Consider the following 25,199-nt stretch of genomic DNA (forward strand, 5'->3'; position numbering starts at 1 on the left):
TGACACAAAGTGATCACGTCATATATCAAGTAATAAACCATCATATCTCTCTGCATCTCCAGGTGACGACCTACCTTTCGACATGAAAAGCATGCAAAGAAGTGTTGACTGAAGTGTTAAGGAACGTGTATACTGATTGTAATAGTGGATCAGTAAGTCTGGTATTTTTGTTGAAGGCAGAAAATTTACTTGAGATAACTCGATGCAGATTGCAAAGTGATCAGTCTATCGTAAATAAATCGGAAATTCTAAGCAGTGACAAGGGCTGACAAATAAACTTCTTAACTTTGATTCAGGAGAGCTTAATTTCATTTAAACCATAATCATGCCCAAAATATAGCATGCAATCGTCGTTGCATGAAACATACCTTACACTATATCACCAAAAAGAAAAGAATTCAGCAAAAGTATTTCACTTCCATTAGAAAGTGTCAAAAACATTTCACTAGATGAGGGTGTCGTGAATTCAACGGCCCTCGTGTTATGTAATCCTGATTCTGTACTATACCTCGAGAATTTATCGTCTCACCGAACTACGAAAGTTAAGTTTGAACATAGGTTCAAATGGCTCTGAGTAGTATGGGACTTAACTACTGTGGTCATCAGTCCCCTAGAACTTAGAACTACTTAAACCTAACTAACCTAAGGACATCACACACATCCATGCCCGAGGCAGGATTCGAACCTGCGACCGTAGCAGTCGCGCGGTTCCGGACTGCGCGCCTAGAACCGCTAGACCACCGCGGCCGGCCTGAACATAGATAAATGCACGCTTAAGGTCTGGAAACGCTGCAAATACTAACACGCCAAGCTGCGCAATGGAAGTCAGAATCTCGGGAAACATTCGTAACACGAGATCTGAGAATGATCAACAGATACTGAATTCAGCTCTACTTAATACGTTACTCAACCACAGCAGCGCCTCTGCACTCCAAAACACGCCGACCGGAAACCCAACCCAGGCTACCCTTCGCTTTTGTCTATTTCAGTGGTTCCCAATCTGGGGGAAATTACCTCCTGAGGGGTAAAAACTAAACGATTCACGAATCTAAATAACTTTCAAAAGGTCATTACTATTATCATAATTCAGTAAGACTCTAATACTGATTATGTAAGTTATCAATAATTACTTTTTCTCAATTAGTAGCACAGTCCACTCACTACGCACATATGTTGTGGTTTGTCCCGTATATCGCTGATGATAAAAGTAGGACGTATAAGTAACAAATCATAAATATTTCAAGAAAATGTCTTTGTTTCATTACTCGCATCGAAACAGACAAATGAATTAATTGACAGCAGGACAAAGCAGTAAATAGATCAGGGCTACTAGAGTGCTGTACAAATTATTGTTATTATTATTATTATTATTATCGTCATCATTACTGCTACTATTAATGGCTGTGGTCAGACACAAAGCATTAACAGCCTGTAGTCTTCCAATTTCTGCCGGTTTAGAAGTAAGGAGCGCAGCAGTCAAGTGATTTACGAACAGTAAGTAAAGAGCTCATATTTTATGTTGGTTCATTTTAAATGGGGTTGCAGTGTGCAGGTCAAAGGTCAAGCAACTGCCGCAGTGGAAAGGAGTAATGCAGGGGAAGTATATTTCGCAACAAGGTGCTACCTTCACTGTGGATAGTAAGCTTTCTTGTTTGAGAAGGAGTTGTATCATTTGGGATGCAACACGAATTCCTTCCTCATTCATTCTAACACACACACACACACACACACACACACACACAAACACACAAACAAACAAACAAACAGAAAATGATTCATCTTCGGCCGGCCGAAGTGGCCGTGCGGTTAAAGGCGCTGCAGTCTGGAACCGCAAGACCGCTACGGTCGCAGGTTCGAATCCTGCCTCGGGCATGGATGTTTGTGATGTCCTTAGGTTAGTTAGGTTTAACTAGTTCTAAGTTCTAGGGGACTAATGACCTCAGCAGTTGAGTCCCATAGTGCTCAGAGCCATTTGAACCATTTGATTCATCTTCCTTAATTTTAAAAATAAAAGTGTTCCAAGAAAATTCCTTCATTCTATAGTTCAGTTAGGTGCTAAAGTTGGTGATAATGTGGGGGAAAGGGGGGGGGGGCAACAGACGGTAGGGTTGGGGGACGGGGGGGGGGGGTACCAGCTAATGTCTAACTGCACCCAAGAATAATGGTCTAAGAAAGGCTGATAACCACTGGTCTATTATACCGCAAGTTCCCAGCTGAACACGTGCGACGCTCGCCCCGCCTGTCTGGCGTTACATCTCGCCAAAGGGTTTCACCTACATTCTGAGTGCGCCCAATACGGCGATACTTTCAGAGCTCGACTGCTCAGGACAGCAAGGTCTTCGCAGAGTGTCTGTGACTTGAAAAAAAGTGGAAGAGAAATCAGTTATGACAGCTGCGACTGAGACACAACTTTCAAACTATAATTTTTATATACCATCAGATAAAGTGCATCTGTACGAAGTTGGATCGACATCCAACGATATATTCTGGGTATTCACGTTTTTCTCACCCAGTATGTACACGAGTGACAAATTACATCCAGAAAATTCAAGTAAGCGCCGCTCGATTTGTCGGGAAGTAGGCAAGGACATAATAAAGCAGTTTTGACGCCAAGTCATGAAAACAGGTTTTTTCTTTGAGCCGAAATCTTTTCGTGACATTTCGGTTGACAGCTTTCTTCTCGGAAAAGAAGAATTGTTGTCTCCACTTACTCTTTATTTGTGGTAATGTGTATCTTACACGCTTCTTGGTTTCTGCAAGTGTTATTTTGCTTCCAATGATCAGAATTTATTCAGGATCCACAATTTTGGTACTACGCTTATTACTAATCTCATGCATACTACTCTAATTACTTTCGTCCTTCTATAGTTTACTCCCAGCTCATTTTTTGCGTTAATTAGACCATTCATTCTATTCAACAAGTCTTTTAATCCTCCCTATCTTTCACAACGGATAGTAACGTTATCAGCGAATCTTAATACTAATCCTATTCCTGAACCGTCTTTTTCGTTTCACCCACTGCTTCTTCGATGTACGTACTGAACTATAGCTAAATCTTACCTTCTTTATTAAGCCCTCTCTGGTGCCTTTAACTCACCTAAATCCAAACTGGTACTCATCTAACAGATCCTCTCTTTCCACTCTTCTGTATGTTACTCCTGTCAGTGAATTGGAACTCTTGACTGTTAAGCTGGTTGTGTGAGAGTTCACGCATTTATTCACCTCAAATGTGTTAGGGACTGTGTGGAAAATGTTCTTCGTTACGTCCAATAGCATGTGTCCAGTTTTATGTATTTTACACCATAGCCTGAATAACTATTTGGTTACCGTTTTCTCCTACGCTTTTAGAAATTTTGTAGGTATGTTATTCATCCCTTCCGTTTTATTACCTTACAAATGTTCCAAAGCTCTGTCAGACTTTTACTCAAATAATGGAACCTGCATGTCTTACAAATGGACTGCCGTATCTTCTTCTAGCACATCGGCAGAGAGTTCCTCTGCCTCAGGGAATCCTTCAATGTACTCTTTCCACCTATCCGCTCTGTCGGGCGGCTGGGGGTTGTTTGGGGAAGGAGACCAGACAGCGAGGTGGAAAGGACAGGGAAGGAAGTCGGCCGTGCCCTTTCAGACGAACCATCCCAGCATTTGCCTGGAGCGATTTAGGGAAATCGCGGAAAACCTAAATCAGGATGGCCGGACGCGGGATTGAACCGTCGTCCTCCCGAATGCTAGTCCAGTGTGCTAGCCACTGCGCCATCTCGCTCGGTTCCGCTCTGTCCACTGAGTTTAACATTGGAATTCAGTTGCGCACTTAATGTTGATACATTTTTTTCTGTGTGACGGTTAGAAACCTTTCAAAAGCCAATAAAAATTAAAACAGATCACTCTTCAATACTATCATAATGAGAAAATTCAATTCTATGTGATGAATATGTTCTTCAGACAACCGTTTCATGAAACTTCCTGGCAGATTAAAACTGTGTGCCTGACCGAGACTCGAACTCGGGACCTTTACCTTTCGCGGGCAAGTGCTCTACCAACTGAGCTACCGAAGCACGACTCACGGCCGGTACTCACAGCTTTACTTCTGCCAGTACCTCGTCTCCTACCTTCCAAACTTTACAGAAGCTCTCCTGCGAACCTTGCAGAACTAGCACTCCTGAAAGAAAGGATATTGCGGAGACATGGCTTAGCCACAGCCTGGGGGATGTTTCCAGAATGAGATTTTCACTCTGGAGCGGAGTGTGCGCTGATATGGAACTTCCTGGCAGATTAAAACTGTGTGCCCGACCGAGACTCGAACTCGGGACCTTTACCTTTCGCGGGCAAGTGCTCTACCAACTAAGCTACCGTTTCATGTTCGATTTCTTTATATTTTTCCACAAGACATTTCGATTTAGCTCCCTTGCTTGATGTGACTTGACGTGATTCTTAAATAATTTACATTTTTGTGGACCTTATTTTTTCTGTAAATTTTTTTACTTCTCTGTTTCGTAGTTCAACTCAGTTCTCACACCTACTACCCAAGGTTTCTTCGCCGTTGCCTTCCTGTATCTATCTGTCCAACATCTGTGATTGAGCTTTCTACGGACAATCATTCCTCTTCAACTGGAATGTCAAATGGGGTGTTCATTATCGTAGTGGCTACTGCTCAGTAGAACTTCATAAGCATACCATCACTCCTCAACACTTCAGTATCCCACTTCTTTACACAGTGATTCTTCCAGAACGAATACTGAATGTAACAGAAAGTAGGAAAAAAATGGGCTCGGGTAATTACTGAGAAAGCGTACTGAAATTTTAAAAATCGTTTTAGAGAGATGTACGTATGGTGGCGAGGAGAAGATTAGAATTAGGTTAGGTTAGTGGTGTTTAACGTCCCGTCGACAACGAGGTCATTAAGAGACGGAGCGCAAGCTCGGGTTAGGGAAGGATGGGGAAGGAAATCGGCCGTGCCCTTTCAAAGGAACCATCCCGGCATTTGCCTGAAACGATTTAGGGAAATCACGGAAAACCTAAATCAAGATGGCCGGAGACGGGATTGAACCGTCGTCCTCCCGAATGCGAGTCCAGTGAGAAGATTAGAAGAAAAGGGTTCAGATACTGGACTATCTGCTTAATGAATGCCAGTACAAGGACTCGAAGAAGGAGATACTTACGGAGTAGTGAACTGGTGATGGTGAAGGGTGGTGAGGGGAGCCTTTAATTTTAGTGCCCAGAATGCTCGAAACATACGGTAGTAGGGACGTTCAACAAATATTGCAACACATTTTTTTCTGGAAGCAGGTTAGTCTTATTCTGGATTTCAATACACCATTTCATTCCTCATCTTTTTGTTACGAAACCCTATTTTTCAACTTAATGTCCGTTCAATGCAATGGCCTTACCCCACCTTATTGGGAGGGCTTGTATGCCCGCATGGTACCACTCCACTGGTCGATTTCGGAGCCAACGTCTTGCCGTCATCTGCGTGCTGCATTCCGCGGAGTGCATCATCCAGTGGCCGGCCGAAGTGGCCGTGCGGTTAAAGGCGCTGCAATCTGGAACCGCAAGACCGCTACGGTCGCAGGTTCGAATCCTGCCTCGGGCATGGATGTTTGTGATGTCCTTAGGTTAGTTAGGTTTAACTAGTTCTAAGTTCTAGGGGACTAATGACCTCAGCAGTTGAGTCCCATAGTGCTCAGAGCCATCATCCAGTGGACGTCGTAAAACCGTGCGGTCTCAGGTGCCTTCGCGAGGTTCCCCTATCGGAGGTTCGAGTCCTCCCCCGGGCATCGGTGGGTGAGTTGTCCTCAGCGTAAGTTAGTTTAAGTTATCCTAGGGACCGATGACCTTAGCAGTTCTTTTTTATTCCACAAAAATACTAACAAACATAGCTATCTTACAATGAAATGACATAAGTAATGTGACAGATAATTGCAGTCATAAATTACAGTATTCAAAGAGTGAGGAATGATATGCGGTTTTTAGCAGTAGTACACATTTAGCACCTTCACTCTTCAACTGGTGGCAGTTCAGCATGCACATTTTCTGCTTCTGCAGCCTGAGGTTCCCCATCATCATTTCCCAGACCCAAATTTATCAGTCAGTAAATCCTTGATGTGTGTTCCTTCCAGGGTAAATTAAGTGGACAGAAGAGCAGTCCCGAACAGCGGCATCGCAAAGTCCTTCACTGCCTTGTTATTTTTGTCAGTTCCAGCCTCCTAAACGCTTCCTTAGGGAGTTCACGATCTTCCTTTATAACAGATGAAACCTTCCCGTCTCCTCTATATCTCTTTTGTTACGCAACCTTCCCTTCTACAATAACCTATGAGACTTTCCCTTAGGATTTATATCTCTTGCTTAATAATAACAAATAAAATCGTCCCTTTGAAATAAATTCTCTTTCTCAATCTTCGGATACAAATTTAAATGCTGCTTATTAAAAGTGATTTTCTGATTATTTCGACGAAACATAGAACGTGTCGTCGTCGTGGAACCTCAGTCGTTACCTGCAATAACCCAAAACTGTTCCTTACCTTTTTTACTGTTACTGGATCGCCATCTGACTGCTACATCGAACTGCGACATGAATATACTTACTTTGTTTTACTATACTCTATTAGCTGCTGGTGGGCTGTCATAATAAGTGGTTGTATTTATTACCAAAGCTGACGTTATTCTTTGATACCAAAGCTGACGTTATTCTTTAATTAATTTGACTGAAGTTACGTAATTCATACTTAAGCTTTTTCTCGACAACAATAAAATTTTGCAAAGTTTTACGTTGATGGTTTTTGGGATGGATTATAATCACTAATGCAATATTGCTGGCAAAAATTAATTATATTCTGAACGAAATGATTTTACAAATGTACAAATGGGACTTACTTTTTACAATAATCTTACAACTAGCATTGCGCAAACATACCTTCAGTAGTCTTTGAGTTTCTCAAAAAAAACATAATTCAATAATATTAGCTCCTCTTACGATAATAGTTAGCTGATGTCTCTGTACATCCGTTTATAATCTCTTGTAAATCATAGCTGGTGCTTGGCAGGCACACCGCTCTTCACAACCTCTCGCGTCAAACCTGTTACCAACTCGCTTCTGTTCTCGCTTACTACTGACTTCCTACGAAGGCTAAAGTGCGGTCTCTCCCGCAACAATGCTTTCTGGTGCAGACAATCCCTGCTACCATTACAAAATGTATCAACGCGAGGTCTTTCCAGCTCTTTTCTTAAAATGTGTCCATACACGATCTCTCCCACCCTTTTTAAAATTTTGTCAATGTGCGATCTCTCCTGCCAACAATAGAGGGCTATTACAAATGATTGAAGCGATTTCATAAATTCACTGTAGCTCCATTCATTGACATATGGTCACAACACACTACAGATACGTAGAAAAACTCATAAAGTTTTGTTCGGCTGAAGCCGCACTTCAGGTTTCTGCCGCTAGAGCGCTCGAGAGCGCAGTGAGACAAAATGGCGACAGGAGCTGAGAAAGCGTATGTCGCGCTTGAAATGCACTCACATCAGTCAGTCATAACAGTGCAACGACACTTCAGGACGAAGTTCAACAAAGATCCACCAACTGCTAACTCCATTCGGCGATGGTATGCGCAGTTTAAAGCTTCTGGATGCCACTGTAAGGGGAAATCAACGGGTCGGCCTGCAGTGAGCGAAGAAACGGTTGAACGCGTGCGGGCAAGTTTCATGTATAGCCCGTGGAAGTCGACGAATAAAGCAAGCAGGGAGCTAAACGTACCACAGCCGACGGTTTGGAAAATCTTACGGAAAAGGCTACAGCAGAAGCCTTACCGTTTACAGCTGCTACAAGCCCTGACACCCGATGACAAAGTCAAACGCTTTTAATTTTCGGCGCGGTTGCAACAGCTCATGGAAGAGGATTCGTTCAGTGCGAAACTTGTTTTCAGTGATGAAGCAACATATTTTCTTAATGGTGAAGTGAACAGACACAATGTGCGAATCTGGGCGGTAGAGAATCCTCACGCATTCGTGCAGCAAATTCGCAATTCACCAAAAGTTAACGTGTTTTGTGCAATCACACGGTTTAAAGTTTACAGCCCCTTTTTCTTCTGCGAAAAAAACTTTACAGGGCACGTGTATCTGGACATGCTGGAAAATTGGCTCATGCCACAACTGGAGACCGACAGCGCCGACTTCATCTTTCAACAGGATGGTGCTCCACCGCACTTCCATCATGATCTTCGGCTTTTCTTAAACAGGAAATTGGAAAACCGATGGATCGGTCGTGGTGGAGATCATGATCAGCAATTCATGTCATGGCCTCCACACTCTCCCGACTTAACCCAATGCGATTTCTTTCTCTGGGGTTATGTGAAAGATTCAGTGTTTAAACCTCCTCTACCAAGAAACGTGCCAGAACTGCGAGCTCGCATCAACGATGCTTTCGAACTCATTGATGGGGACATGCTGCGCCGAGTGTGGGAGGAACTTGATTATCGGCTTGATGTCTGCCGAATCACTAAAGGGGCACATATCGAACATTTGTGAATGCCTAAAAAACTTTTTGAGTTTTTGTATATGTGTGCAAAGCATTGTGAAAATATCTCAAATAATAAAGTTATTGTAGAGCTGTGAAATCGCTTCAATCATTTGTAATAACCCTGTACTTTGGTGCAGACATTCACTCCTACCACAGTTATTTCCAACATGACAAATGTAAATTATTCCTACTTAATACTATTAATAAAATATAAACATCTTTCATAAATTGTGGTTTGACAATAGACAATAGAAATATATACGTCTTACAGAGATACCATATGTTTGCCATCATATTCTTGTATTCTGCCGTACTGCTGATTTATTTTTCATGTGTGATTTGTAGGTGAGGTTAGGGTAGTGAACGTGACACAACCCATCCCCTCTCCACGAGGAATCCGGTTCGTAACCTATACCCATTCTGTTGAAGACAAATCGGAGCATGTTACCATATTTCTGATTGTGATTCTTATACTTAACTGTTTTCTCGAATTCATTTGTCATATACATCTGGTATTCAATATTTTCATGGCTCCAAATATTGTTAAAAATGTAACTTGTATATTTGCCCATTAACCAAACAACTGCGTTATTTTTTGCCTGAAGGTAGTAACTTTCTTCTGGTCCGAAGACAATGTTAGTCGGTACATTGTTTGCTGAAGGTCTTGTTATCTGAGCAATTTTCTCCCCAGTCCACCTCCAGTTGATAATCCGATGTCCACATGTGTACCGATGAGGCACACTACCAACCAGGTTGCATTTGCTGCAGAGGTTAGTGTCACTTAAACCGATGGCAAAGAGACGCTCATTAGTGCTGATGATGTTATTGACTACCTTGTAGCACGCTGTCCTCACGTCAGACGAAAGAACGTCAATACTTATGTTTTTCCAGACCACATTCCATTCTATTCCAGCATATTTAGTTTCTACGTTATTTTTCCTTTCATGTTTACGTCTTTCAACTAAAACCGCCTTCGCTGTAACGATTTTGGAGTTTAAAAGCTTTTTGCTGAGATAGCTTAGTTTAAGATAATACTCACTAATATGTTTTACTTTGAAACTTATTTTTTATTTATTTATCGGCGGCTCTACACTTTCTGGCCTGACAATGTCGTATAGTTTTGCTGTAATGCACCCTGGATCTCCCATAGGAACTTACCACAAGTTTCCAAGTCGGAAGGTGCGAGATCCGGGCTGTACGGTGAATGAGGAAGAACAATCCAAAGAAGTTTTGTGAGCTCCTCTCGGATGGCCAGACTTGCACAGGCCTTGCGCTCTCATGGAGAAGGAGAAATTCGTTTGCATTTTTGTGACGACGAACACGCCGAAGTCGTTTCTACAATTTCGTGATTATAGCACAATTACACTACTGTCCACTAAAATTGCTACACCAAGAAGAAATGCAGATGATATCCGGGTATTCATTGGACAAATATATTATACTAGAACTGACATGTGATTACATTTTCACGCAATTTGGGTGCATAGATCCCGATAAATCAGTACCCAGAGCAACCACCTCTGGCCGTAGTAACGGCCTTGATACGCCTGGGCATTGAGTCAAACAGAGCTTGGAAGACATGTACAGGTACAGCTGCCCATGCAGCTTCAACACGATACTACAGTTCATCAGGAGTAGTGACTGGCGTATTGTGACGAGCCAGTTACTCGGCCACCATTGATCAGACGTTTTCAGCTGGTGAGAGATCTGGAGAATGTGCTGGCCAGGGCAGCAGTCGAACATTTTCTGTATCCAGAAAGGCAAGTACAGGACCTGCAACATACGGTCGTGCATTATCCTGCTGAAATGTAGGGTTTCGCAGGGATCGAATGAAGGGTAGAGCCACGGGTCGTAATACATCTGAAATGTAACGTCCGCTGTTCAAAGTGCCGTCAATGCGAAGAAGAGGTGATCGAGACGTGTAACCAATAGCACCCCATACCATCACGCCGGGTGATACACCAGTATGGCGATGACGAATACACGCTTCCAATGTGCGTTCATCGCGATGTCGCCAAACAAGGATGCGACCATCATGATGGTGTAAACAGAACCTGGATTCATCCGAAAAAATGACGTTTTGCCATTCGCGCACCCAGGTTCGTCGTTGAGTACACAATTGAAGGCGCTCCTGTCTGTGATGCAGCGTCAATGGTAACAGCAGCCACGGTCTTCCGAGCTGATAGTCCATGCTGCTGCAGACGTCGTCGAACTGTTCGTGCAGATGGTTGTTGTCTTGCAAACGTCCCCATCTATTGACTCAGGGATGGAGACGTGGCTGCACGATCCGTTACAGCCATGCGGATAAGATGCCTGTCATCCCGATTGCTAGTGATACGAGGCCGTTTGGATCCAGCACGGCATTCCGTATTACCCTCCTGAACGCACCGATTCCATATTCTGCTAACAGTCATTGGATATGGACCAACGTGAGCAGCAATGTCGCGATACGATAAACCGCAATGGCGATAGGCTACCTTTATCAAAGTCGGAATCGTGATGGTACGCATTTCTCCTCCTTACACGAGAGGCATCACAACAACGTTTCACCAGGCAACGTCGGTCAACTGATGAGAAATCGGTTGGAAACTTCCCTCATGTCAGCTCGTTGTAGGTGTTGCCACCGGCACCAGCCTTGTGTGAATGCTCTGAAAAGCTAATGATTTGCATATCACAGCATCTTCTTCCTGTCGGCAAAATTTCGCGTCTGTAGCACGTCATCTTCGTGGTGTAGCAATTCAGTTTTAATGGCCGGTAGTGTGATACTCGACCGTTGCAAAATGATGGGGGGACATAAAACAGAGTAACCACTTCAGAGTCCCAGAAAAACGTCGCCATGTCATTAGCGACTAAGGGTGCGGCTTTGAAGTTTTCTTTGGCGGAGAGGTTGTGTGCCCCTATGCATGGACTGCCGTTCTGTTTATGGTGCGAAATGATGAACACATGTTCGACATCAAATTGTCACGATCAGCCTCGTAGCGCTCAAACGACTCCGCACAGAGGGTCCTCCGTCGCTCTTTGTGGTCTTATGTTGGGCCGCGACGAAGCCAGCGGGCACACAGCTCTGAGTACCCCACTGCTCGAAGACTGTATCAGCACTACCAAGGGAGACTCCAGTTCTGCAGCTGCGTGTTTGACTGAGATCCGTCAGTCGTCTCCAGTGAGAGCACCCGCACTGCCCGACACTGCAGAAGTCACAGCTGTGTGCGGACGGCCGGCAGGCGGGAGAGTGCACTGGTTTGCTCCACCTTGTTGTGGTGATGACGGACGCCTCGCCCAACGACTCACCGTGCTTTTGTTCACTTCCAGGTCGCTTGTAGACATTGTGCAAGCGCCTGTGCATATCTGCGATGCTGTGGTTTTCCGCCATAAGAAACTCAATAACAGCTCTCTGTTTCGAACGCACCCTGGTTACAGAAGCTATTTTAAAGTTAACGTATGACGCCGCCAGGTAACAGAACTTTATGAAACCACTGGCACTGAAAGGGGAAGGGAATATTGCACGGGGTCCAACAACGGATTCCGAATTTTTCAATCGAAGCTGGAAGAGAAAAAATTGTGTTGCATTACCTATTGAAACTCAGAAAGTTTCGTTTGAATGCCCCTCGGTCACTGACATGACAATCACCGAGGAGAACTCGATCGAAGGCTTGTTGGTTTTTAACCATTTGACGCCGCTGGAAGATCTAGAAAATTTTATCAGTCACGGGTCCATTTCCAGCATCCTCCACAACATTATGCACATCACAAAGTTCGTTGACCTCTGGGTTCCGCGACTGCTCTCGCACATTCAAAACGCTCGCCAAAGTGGTGCCACAGCGAAAATTTTGTAGCACCGTCAGGCCAATCCACACGGCCGGCCAGAGTGGCCGAGCGGATCTAGGCGCTTCAGTCTGGAAACGCGTGACTGCTACGGTTGCAGGTTCGAATCCTGCCTCGGGCATAGATGTGTGTGATGTCCTTAGGTTAGTTAGGTTTAAGTAGTTCTACGTTCTAGGGGACTGATGACCTCAGATGTTAAGTCACATAGTGCTCAGAAGCATTTTTTTAACCAATCTACACGACTTCTTTAATCAGCTAATCACTTTGAGCGAATTTTGGGTGGATCGTTATGACGAGACAGAATGGCAAAGCAAACAGTAGAAACACGAGGATCACCAACGCCGAAGATTCCGTTTTCATTGATCAAGGTGATGATAAGTGGCTTTTGGTACTACCATCGTGTGGTCCCAAGGGACAGAACCTCACTCAAGCATTCTACCGAAATCTGCTGTCGTGATTACGAGAGGCTGTGAAGACAAAGCGTCGCAGAAAGCTGGGCAAAAGGGTGTTTTTCTTTCACGAGGGCTGCCCGATTCGTTCAGTCACATATGCTGCTTCTTTTGGTAATTATATTTTGCTCCACTTCCCGTTTTCTCATGACACGTTACACACTGAGTTCTTCCTCTTTACTCGTATGAAGAAACGATGGGTGATTGACGTTTCTCATGGTTCGACATGTCCTGAACAGCCAACATGCAGATTTATACCATGTGGTTATGCCTAAATTGTAGAAGGTCCATTGTTGGCGCTACTTATCGTGTAACGGCGTGAAACGTCCCCTTGGAAAAATTATAAATGACTGTGCTTAAACTGACACACAATATTTTTAGCGCAAAGGAATCTGACTTTCAAAAATCCGTACAAAAGAATGGTCCTGACTAACATTAACCTATACCTTTCACAAATCACTTACCTCACAAAATCTTCGTTACTCGAACTACTGCAATACAGCGAGCGCCACTACTGCCAGCTAAATAAAAGATTCAAACTACTGAAGACACTAACTACTGATAGGCATAGTTAGCAAATGAAAGATATTAATAGAGAACAAACAATGTATTTACCTTAATATCATCAAAAGTCATAATATATATATATCAGTTCATGACAGTCTTACAAATTTCAAAACTCCGCCATCTCTCTCCCCACATCCACCACTGCTGGCGGCTCACCTCCAACCCCGCAACGCTACGCGCTGTTAACATCCAGCTGCTGCTGCCCAACACTACAATGGTAGACAACAATGCAAACTAGCCACAGACTGCACACAGCACAGCCAGTGATTTTCATACAGAGCGCTACGTAACATTGCCAATAAGAAAACATAAACAGCCTACTTACATAGCCCCCTTGCTCCCCACAAAAATTTTACAAATTGTTTTGGGCTGTGGCCAATAATGATTTGATAAAATTTTTCATAATTACAATAACAAAGAAATCAAAGGCACACACTTATTGATACAATGTTGGTCAAAAGCTAAAATTTTCTCACAGTCCATAAAGACAGTCCTGATCATTCATCACAGTAACATTGCAGTGTTTTTCTCAAAGTCTGAGCAGTAAAAGAAAATGCACATGGAAGTAGTGGATTTCCATGCAGTCTTGAAGAAGTAGTGTTGTCCTTCCAACAGAAAGACAGTGCTGACTCTTGACATGCTGACAGATAATGGGCCACAACAGAGCAAACCCACAGCAGAGTCATTCGACGTTTTGAAGAATATTGGTAGGTAGGTCATCACAGAGTAGACCCACTGTAGTCCTAGTAGAGAGTATGGTATTGGTGGGCCACCAGAGGTGCAGACCCACTGTAGTCCTGGTAGAGATTGTGGTATTGGTGGGCCACCAGAGGTGCAGACCCACTGCAGTCCTTGTAGAAATAATGGTACTGGTGAGTCAGCAAAGGTGTAGACCCACTGTAGTCCTTGTAGAGATGGCCAGCAGCCATCTGTTGTGACTGTGCAGGTGCACAATCACCATTGAAGAGTCTTGCGGATAATATAGCAAGTCCATAACCAACACTTGTGCACTCACAAAGTATTTTGGAATTGTCCTTAGAACCAGCAATGCTGTTATCCAGTCCCTTGCTGAATTATTAACACATGTGCAAACACTAACAGTCCCTACTTCTTACGTATTGTCCATATACTATGACCAACAGAAACGTGTGCAGTGAAATGGAACTTACAAGTTAATAATATCATGAACTGGTGTCAATTACAATTTTATAACATAAGAATACAATTACAAAGGTACAAAATATATGATTAAAGAACATAAGAATACAGATAACATTTGTAGTAATACAGGCTTTATAAAAGAATAGAAATAGACATATACATCAGTGTTACAGGAATTATGACATAAGTAAATACATAAAAGATCAGAATAATTATTGAAACAACAACTTCACACATGAGCATTAAAACAGAACAGAATTAATAATGTCTAACATCTTTACAAAGTAAATAACATATTATTAGAAAAATTCTACAACATAACTCTTATTAGCTAAACACATAAAGACAGGAAAAACAGAAATATACAGAGTACACAAACACATAGGGGGATGACACAATGGAAAGGACAGGGTTCGTTTTCAGTGTAACATTTGGTACTGCAGTCCAACCCAAAACTTCATTCCACATCTTTCGTCTTATTTCAACATTTGTTTTCACCAAAACATCCTATCCAAGCATGCTTTCTGTGTTTATATGTTCACATATTTCTTACCTCATTATTTATTTTCTATTATCTTACATCATTTTTTTCCAAGAAAATCCAACCTAAACCTGTTGTCCTTAAACCCTACTTTTTTGTTCATATCCTCTTTCAAAATACTTTTTTGGCCAAACCATTTTCCTATAGCTTCTCAATGCATTTCTTCCAACTCATCACAACTCGTTCTCTTACATAGCCTATCCCATCTTAAGCTAACTTAAATCTACTGAGCTCAGATGCTAAACTAAGGGACGAGGCAATGCAGCAGCACAAAACAATTAACACAAACAGCAATGACAAAAATGCAAATTGGCAAAGCAAGCAACAGGAAATCTAAATTAGCAAAGCAATTGCAATATTACAATTAATATAAGGCACTGTGCAGCAAACAAGAAAAATAAATCAGTAGTAAAACTGGCTTAACAGAGTAATACAAAGTCAAATTCAGTAACACTATGCCTGGCAAACAGGAGCAGCAAATGCTATAACTTATATCTAATCATGACAAAGCTCAAGCAGAAAAAATAGTACACTAAAGACAACAATGCAAATAAGGGAAATATCTATTCACATCTTAATGTCTATGTAACTAAAGTGGTGCACCACAAGAAGTTATTCTACCAAAAAAACTTCCAAGTAGTTGAAAAGAAGATTATGAATGCAGTTCCTGTGAAGGTAAATGTCTTTTTGTGCTCCCTCATTTTTTTTAAAAAAAATTATTATTTACTCGATCTGTAGACAGAAAATATTTATATTAGTACATCTATAAAATTTTATTTTAACCAATGCTGCAGTGCAGCTACAAACTAGATATTAAACGAAATGAGCAAATATATACATAAAGCAAGCCATATGGCATTTCTCTCAGCTAGCAAGACAATAGATGTAAAAATGTTCCCCATCATTTCATTAGGCAATTTAGTAAATATCATAAATTAAGAGCTCCACAGTGTAATCATATGTTAGCAAGGTCGACCGTGTCGTTTTTCCGATGCTTTCTGCAAAGGAACGTCAATAGCGAGGATAATGGCCTCCTTTTTTTTCCACCTGTGCCTCTGGAAAGCACACGCTAATGGCTTTTTTCAAGGCGACTGTCGCCCAGCTGGGTGCCCACAACGCATTAGGTGCAGGTGGTCACTTAACTTTCTTACCGAAATATTTACGACAGCAGTTTCCGCTACAGTGACAGTCTCATATGAAAATTTCACAGGTCGAAAATTTACGTTACAAATGTGTAGAAACAAAATCCTGTAAATATAACAGTGTCCAAAAAATTTTTGTCGGCATTGTGGTACATTCAAGCATTTACACACATTTCATAACTCTTAAAGTACGATTCTTGGTTTCTAACATCCTGTTCCACAAATCAGAGTCCCTAACCACTACTCATTATTCCTTACCTCACTGTACATATACATATTCATCGACACTTCTTCAATATTTCATCATGAGAAATACGTAGCATAATAAACATTCCTCAACAACATAATACACATCGTCGTCGTACTAATATCATAACACCTCAGTCAAATCTCAAAAACGTCGTAGCTTTCTGCAATAATTTCAAACCCTAAAAAATATTCTCTGCTCATTTCAATAGTGTCATCTACCTCAAACGTACTTTGAAAATCATGATCTCATACCAAATACATCATTCAAAGCTCTCGTAGTATCACAATGGTTCCGAGAAAATATGAACAGTTCACAAAGTACAGACAAAATACAATTTCGTAAGTGTGAAGTTACCCAACTGTGTAATTACGTAAACATCTGTCACTGACGTAGTAAAAAAATGTTTGTCTCTCTCAGTTAAATGATCAGATAGCTGTGTAATTCTGTCTTAGAGAAATATGGTACCGATGTGTAAAGTTGTATAAGCAAATACCATATTAGCTAGGGCTCCTTGTGCTTGCCAAACACGTGGTACACAAAGTAAGCGTGTACCCCCCTGAGGATTAATGTAATTATACTCTCAGGTGTTACAGATTCCAGCAATGGAATGAAATGTATCGCGGAAAACTTTCTTTGTAATTCAAAAATCTTTAAAAGTAAATGTTTTAAGTACAAAATTAATCACTCAAATACGTGTACTGTAGCGCTAAACTGTGCGTCTTGTTGTAAGATAATTCTGTGGAAGTCTCGTAGTTATCGTCCTCCGAAAGCTAAGTTCTGCAGAAGTCAATGTACTTACCTCACGATAAACAAAAGTGAAATGCTTTGCGTATAGGTATCTTAGTTATTATGCTTATTTCCGTGATGAAGAAAGTACTGTGCTGTAACGTATTGTTGTGCTACGGAAAAGGCTGTCTCATTGTAGCTATACCACAAAAGTTACTACTAAAACATTTTTTACTTTCCAGAATAATTCAGAAAAACTGTGCAGATATAAAACAGATACAGCGCAAAAGCAATAATATAAATTGTGTCACTCATTAGTAGCGTCGTGATATAATCGTGTAGCTGTCAAATAAACTAACCACTGTGTCATCTGATATCTCTCAGAAAGTACTTTAAATCCAGAATGTATTTTCAAGTAAACCAAAATGTTGCATTAAAATCTCATTAGCAGTACCGGTATATGTTCTAAGTATGTGAGCCTTATAGTCGTTACGTAATCATGCAACTACCAAGCAAGAATGTACACACACAATAACACTGTGTCATCTGTTCACAATAACAATGCATTCGTAATTTCTGTTTAAATAAATTCTCTTGGTTCTTGACTGGATATTTAACTTCAAACAGTGTTGCATGTTAACAGTTTCTTAAGTCTGACAAAGCGTACTAGAAATGTGACATGAAAAATTTTATGGCAAAGACTAAGTTAAAAAGCAGATTATCTTTCAATAAACGGTTTTACATGTGAAATGTGGTGCAATCCTTTGCTCTTCCTAGTACGCAGAGTTTCCACTTCAACGCAATTATCATGTGGTATACGTCGGATTCTGTAAGGTCCATTGTAAACTAGAAAGAATTTGTGTCTCAAGTGTTTCTTCTTATGTGACCATGAATGAGCTTTAATGAGAACTTTCCAACCAATATATAATTTCTTTGCATTTGCTTTACCGTGTAGTTTTCTCCTTTTGTCTGCTGCAGATTTTATATTTTTAATAGCCAAATCAATTATGTCCTTGTGTCGAAGTTTGCGTGTATTCGGGAAAGGTACAAGCTCTCTGATTCTGTTCGATGGTTCTTCATTCTTCAGTACAAGAATAGGTGGTAAAGCAGTGGAGTCATGAGGCATTTCATTCAGCACGTTTTGAAATAAGTGTAAATATCTGTCCCAATGCTGATGCTTTCTGTGACAATAAAGTCTGCAAAGCTCATTGATTTCTTTCATAATCCGTTCGGAGGGGTTACAATGTGGTGAGTACAATGAAATAAAAACAGGTTTGATTTTATGATTCCGAAGCATACGTGACCAAACAGCAGATCTGAATTGAGGTCCGTTATCTGAAATGACTTTACTAACGTGTCCAACTTCACGTAAAATTTTTTTAACAAAGGCGTTGGATACAGACCGTCCAGTGGTTTTACGTAACGGTGTGAAAGAAACAAATTTTGAAGTAAGTTCAACAGCGACTAGAACGTACGAAAATCCATTAGATGTTCTGACAAGCGGTCCCAAGAGATCAACAGCAGCAAATTCTTTTAATTTAGTGGTTACTCGAACTACTGCAATACAGCGAGCGCCACTACTGCCAGCTAAATAAAAGATTCAAACTACTGAAGACACTAACTACTGATAGGCATAGTTAGCAAATGAAAGATATTAATAGAGAACAAACAATGTATTTACCTTAATATCATCAAAAGTCATAATATATATAGCCGTTCATGACAGTCTTACAAATTTCAAAACTCCGCCATCTCTCTCCCCACATCCACCACTGCTGGCGGCTCACCTCCAACCCCGCAACGCTACGCGCTGTTAACATCCAGCTGCCGCTGCCCAACACTACAATGGCAGACAACAATGCAAACTAGCCACAGACTGCACACAGCACAGCCAGTGATTTTCATACAGAGCGCTGCGTAACATTGCCAATAAGAAAACATAAACAGCCTACTTACAAGCGAAACTTAGGATATACAATGATCAGCCAGAACTTTATGACCACCTACCTACCATCTATAAACCCGTGCAGGTGACAGAAACGTCACGTGGCTTGGAATGACTGCTAGTCAGACACACTCGCGTTGCGTGTAGTATCAGTGAGCGAGCTGTCTGTGTGTAGAATTGAGAAGGGCGCGGTCTATCTGAGTTTGACCGAAGGCAGGTTGTGATGGCCTGGAGGCTTGGCACGAGCATTTCGAAAACTGCACAACTTGTCGAGTTGCCAAGCCTCCACCGCAGGGGATACAATACGGCGACCATGTTGAGCCCAGGAGTGGCCTGCGACTACAGTATGCTCCGGCTTTACCACTCGACTCACTGAGAGCCCAACCACAAAGTGGTACTGCCCTGAGAAAAAAAGCTGAAGCACACTGAAGGAGTTAATGAAATGAAACTTCATGGCTTTAGAGGGTTTGCTATGTTATTTCAGCGATTACAATACCTAGTCAAATTTAGAAAGAACATGACATTATCAAGTCGTACTGCAAGGAACAAAACCGACGGACGTGAATGTAATTTCTGATCACATAAAACAAATAGTGGGAAAAGCAGGCGCCAGGTTGAGATTCATAGGAAGAATTCTAAGAAAATGTGACTCATCGACGAAAGAAGTAGCTTACAAAACGCTTGTTCGTCCGATTCTTGAGTATTGCTCATCAGTATGGGACCCTTACCAGGTTGGATTAATAGAAGAGATAGACATGATCCAGCGAAAAGCAGCGCGATTCGTCATGGGGACATTTAGTCAGCGCGAGAGCGTTACGGAGATGCTGAACAAGCTCCAGTGGCGGACACTTCAAGAAAGGCGTTACGCAATACGGAGAGGTTTATTATCGAAATTACGAGAGAGCACATTCCGGGAAGAGATGGGCAACATATTACTACCGCCCACATATATCTCTCGTAATGATCACGACGAAAAGATCCGAGAAATTAGAGCAAATACGGAGACTTACAAGCAGTCGTTCTTCCCACGCACAATTCGTGAATGGAACAGGGAAGGGGGGATCAGATAGTGGTACAATAAGTACCCTCCGCCACACACCGTAAGGTGGCTCGCGGAGTATAGATGTAGATGTAGAAGTATGGCTAGGCGGTGTGATAGGACCCCTACTCTCTACACTGCGTATAAATGATCTAGTAAAAACCGTCGGTATCTCATGACTGTCCGCACACGACGCTGTTATCTATAAGAAGGTAGCAATGCCAGAAGATACTATCGACTTGCAGAGTTACCTGCAGCTGGTTGATGAATGGTGCAGGCTCTGGCAGTTGACTCTGTATATAAATAAATGTAACATATTGTGCATACACAGGAAAAGAAATCCATTACTGTACAACTAAAATATTGATGAGAAACTGCTGAAATCAGTACCTACCGTAACACATCTATCAGTAACTATCCAGAGCTATCCTAAGTGGACTGGCCACATAAAACAAATAGTGGAAAACGGTGATGGCATACTGAGGTTCATAGGGAGAATCTTAAGAAAATGTAAGTCATCTACAAAAGAAGTGGTTTTTCTTGAGTACTGTTCGTCAGTATGGGATCCTTACCATGTAGGACTGATAGAAGAGACAGAGAAGATCCAAAGAAGAACGGCGCGTTTCGTCCCGGGATGCTTTAGTAGACGTGAGAACGTTACTGAGATGCTCAACGAACTCCATTGGCAGACGTAACAAGAGAGGCGTTGTGCAGCACTGAGAGGTTCACATGGCTCTCAGCACTATGGGACTAAACATCTGAGGTCATCAGTCCCCTAGAACTTAGAACTATTTAAACCTAACTAACCGAAGGACGTCACACACATCCATGCACGAGGCAGGATTCGAACCTGCGACCGCTGCGGTCGCGCGGTTCTAGACTGAAGCGCCAAGAACCGCTCGGCCGCACTGGCCGGCCACGGAGAGGTTTACTATCGGAACTTTGAGAGAGCATTTCCTGGAAAGAGTCGGATAACATATTACTTCCTCCAATATACATCTCGCGTAATCACCAGGCGAGAAAATTCGAAAAATTAGAACGGGTACAGAGGCTTACCGACAATCATTCTTCCCACACGTCATTCACTTCAGTTCAATTAGTGGTACCAGAAGTACCCTCCACCGCACAGCATTAGGTGACTTGTGGAGTATGATGTGGATATAGATGACCCCACTCTACAGTATGGAGTTGCACGACCTGTGGCCTGAGTCGGTTGGGAAGGGTGTGACAGGGGCCGCTGTATGCTCTCCTGAGGCAAACGGACTCGCACCTGTTGTAACTGGTCAGTGATATCGTGGATACTAGCACTGGGACAGGGTTGACGTCCAAGCTCGTTCCACAAATGTTCTATCATGCACAGATCCGATGATCTTACTGACTGCGGGCGAACCTTAACATCAGGTTGACAGTTCAACATGCCACGTCTGGACGGTCCTTGCCCTCTTGAAAAATGGTAGCAAGATACTGTCACATATCAGGTATCAGATGAGGACGGAAGGAATCCGTGACATACTGCTGTGACCTCGGAGTTCCCTCAAACACTATTATCCCTGACCTGACGTCATACGCGATGTCTCCCGACACCATGAGTCCACGACTAATACCGCTGTACCGCTCCAAAATGTGAGAAGAATGAGATCTCTTCCAGGTCATGTCGTATTCGCTTATGTAGTCACCTGGGGTAGTGCAGATACGCTTTTCATCACTGAACACAATGGGAAGCCATTCATCAGCTGTTATGCTTATGCTTCCAGGCCGTGGCACCATTACAAACGGCGACATTTGTGTTTGTTAGTGGCAGACTACACGTGGGATGGTAAATGTCTGGTCTGATTGCTGTTAGTGTCCAACCAATGGCACAGGTTGACAAGGGCTGTTTCGGGAATTCCATTACTTGTTCTCTGATGCCAACCACAGATTTGAAATGATTACGATCGACTTTGTACGCAGTACATCGGTCCTCCCTCGTGGTGGTGAGAAGAGTATGCTTGCCATCACATTCCCACGCAATCCACCATCGGGCCACTGTCAGATTTGAATGCCCCAAAAATCTGGATATCCTACGATTCGACCAGTCAGTCACATGGAGATCCACAATGAGGTTCCTTCAAAGTCTGTCAGACGCCGATAACACTGTTTCATACGGGTGCAAGAAATCTTCGTGTCCTTCACAATGACCACCGATCGTCTCACGCTGTTCTCGGCAGTTAGGCCTGGTAACAACAGTCAAGTTGAAGAACACAAGTGTACTCTGGCGGCTGTTCTACGTGTCGCAGATAACTGTAACGCTAATCACCTACATTTGCGGCAATGGTGTGTACGTGTAGGAAGCTACACTACTGGCCATTAAAATTGCTACACCACCAAGACGACGTGCTCCAGACGCGAAATTTAACCGACAGGAAGAAGATGCTGTGATACGCAAATGATTAGCTTTTCAGAGCATTCACACAAGGTTGGCGCCGGTGGCAACACCTACAATTTGCTGACATGAGGAAAGTTTCCAACCGATTTCTCATACACAAACAGCAGTTGACCGGCGATGTCTGCTGAAACGTTGTTGTGATGCCTCGTGTAAGGAGGAGAAATGCTACCATCACGTTTCCGACTTTGATAAAGGTCGGATTGTAGCCTATCGCGATTGCGGTTTATCGTATCGCGACATTGCTGCTCGCGTTGGTCCATATTCAATGACTGTTAGCAGAATATGGAATCGGTGTGTTGAGGAGGGTAATACGGAACGCCGTGCTGGATCTCAATGGCCTCGTATCACTAGCAGTCGAGGTGACAGGCATCTCACCCGCATGGCTGTAACGGACCGTGCAGCCACGTCTCGATCGCTGAGTCAACAGATGGGGACGTTTACAAGACAACAACCATCTGCACGAACAGTTCGACGACGTTTGCAGCATGATGGACTATCAGCTCGGAGACCATGGCTGCGGTTACCCTTGACGCTGCATCGCAGACAGGAGCGCCTGCGATGGTGTACTCAACGACGAACCTGGGTGCACGACTGACAAAACGTCATTTTTCGGATTAATCCAGGTACTGTTTGCAGCATCATGATGTTCGTATCCGTGTTTGGCGACATCGCAGTGAACGCACATTGGAAGCGTGTATTCGTCATCGCCATACTGGCATATCACCCGACGTGATGGTATGGGGTGCCATTGGTTACACGTCTCGGTCACCTCTTGTTCGCATTGACGGTACACTGAACAGTGGACGTTACATTTCACATGTGTTACGACTCGATGCTCTAACCTTCATTCGATCCCCGCGAAACCCTACATTTCAGCAGGATAATGCTCGAACACATGTTGCAGGTCCTGTACGGGCCTTTCTGGATACAGAAAATGTTCGACTGCTGCTCTGGCCAGCATATTCTTCAGATCTCTCAGCAATTGAAAACGCCTGGTCAATGGTGGCCGAGCAACTGGCTCGTCGCAATACGCCAGTCACTACTCTTGGTGAAGTGTGGTATCGTGTTGCTGCATGGGCAGCAGTACCTGTACACGCCATCCAAGCTCTGTTTGACTCAATGCCCAGGCGTATCAAGGCCGTTACTACGGCCAGAGGTGGTTGTTCTAGGTACTGATTTCTCAGGATCTATGCACCCAAATTGCGTGAAAATGTAATGACATGTCGGTTCTAGTATAATATATTTGTCCAATGAATACCCGTTTATCATCTGCATTTCTTCTTGGTGTAGCAATTTTAATCGCCAGTAGTGTACATTGACATCCCACCCCATCTTGGACGTGCATTTCTTATTTTGGCAGGAGGTGTATTTTAATAGAAGTACAGTAATTCTCTTCAACCAGTACATAGTTTCCAGAATGAATCTTCTGTTCTGCAGCGCTGATTAAGCTGTTTTCAAAGTTGCTGGCTGAATACAACCGTGTACCGGACCGAGACTCCAAATCCTTTGTCTTTGACGGGCTACCGCTGTACCACCCGAGCTATCGAAGCAGGGCTAGCGACCCAGCGTCACAGCATAATTTTGTTTCTTTTAATAGGGTTAGTCCTACAAGGTGTAGTGTAGTATGGAAGGTAGGGGAGAGGTGCTGGTGGGAGCAGGCTTGGAAGGTTGGGTCACGACACGAGCCCAGACATCTCAGTCGCCAGAGCTCTTTCCTGCGTAGGGCAGGAGATCCAAGTTCGAGCCTGTGTCAGGTACACAGTTTACAGCATTAATCTGGCAGACAGTTTCAGTACCCGACTGCATTCTTCCTTGTTTGATGGTCAAGTGGACGTATTCTGAATATTACCAGAAGTGCCTCTAGTGATACGGTGAGGCAGCTACAGGCGCCGCTGGCGAGGAGGCTGTCCAGCGCTCCCCGCTGGAAGAGGCGGCCGCCCGCCTGCGGTCGTCGCTCCAGCGAGGCGCACACACGGCGCCTGCCGATCGACCGACCGTCCGCCCGCACAGAAATAGACGGAGGCGGCGGCGGCGGCGGCGGCGGCGGCGGAGGCGCCGGGCACAGTACGCGTCGCGGCTGCCAATCAGCGGGCGACGCTCGCATCTCAGCGGTCAGTGTACGAGGAGGGCCCGGGTTCTGTTCCAAGCTGCAACCACTTCCAACAACCACAAGCCTGTCACGGAGTGGAGAGAGTTTTAGCGCTGTTAGCCCACTCATACAGATACGTACACCTACAGCGACGTCTATACTCTTCACAACTCTGTGATGTAGGTGCCAGAGGGTACTTCTGATTGTGTTAGCTATTAGGGATTCTTCCCTTTACATTCATGTCTGGAGCGCTGGAAGAATGATCGCTTAAACGCCTACTTGAAACCTATACTGAGGTAAGAGGAGTCATCGAACAGCTACACGCACTAATACGGGGGGCTGTAAAATCGCGTATACAGACTACTGGCCATTAAAACTGCTACAACAAGAAGAAATGCAGATGATAAACGGGTATTCATTGGCCAAATATATTATACTAGAACTGACATGTGATTACCTTTTAACGCAATTTGGGTGCACAGATCCTGAGAAATCAGTACCCAGAACAACCGCTTCAGGCCGTAATAACGG

At 43.3% G+C, this 25,199-nt stretch overlaps 1 protein-coding gene across 1 annotated transcript in view; it reads right to left on the reverse strand.

The window, feature by feature from the left end:
* LOC124545899 (sterile alpha motif domain-containing protein 1-like) overlaps positions 1-25,199 on the reverse strand; it is a 127,980-nt gene that overhangs the window by 19,960 nt on the left and 82,821 nt on the right. The window contains exon 2 of the mRNA XM_047124859.1: positions 24,429-24,753. Coding sequence (XP_046980815.1) covers positions 24,429-24,753 — 325 coding nt within the window. The remainder of the gene's footprint in view (positions 1-24,428; positions 24,754-25,199) is intronic.

This window comes from Schistocerca americana, chromosome 8 (assembly GCF_021461395.2).
Source record: "Schistocerca americana isolate TAMUIC-IGC-003095 chromosome 8, iqSchAmer2.1, whole genome shotgun sequence".
Classification (NCBI taxonomy): Eukaryota; Metazoa; Arthropoda; class Insecta; order Orthoptera; family Acrididae; genus Schistocerca; species Schistocerca americana.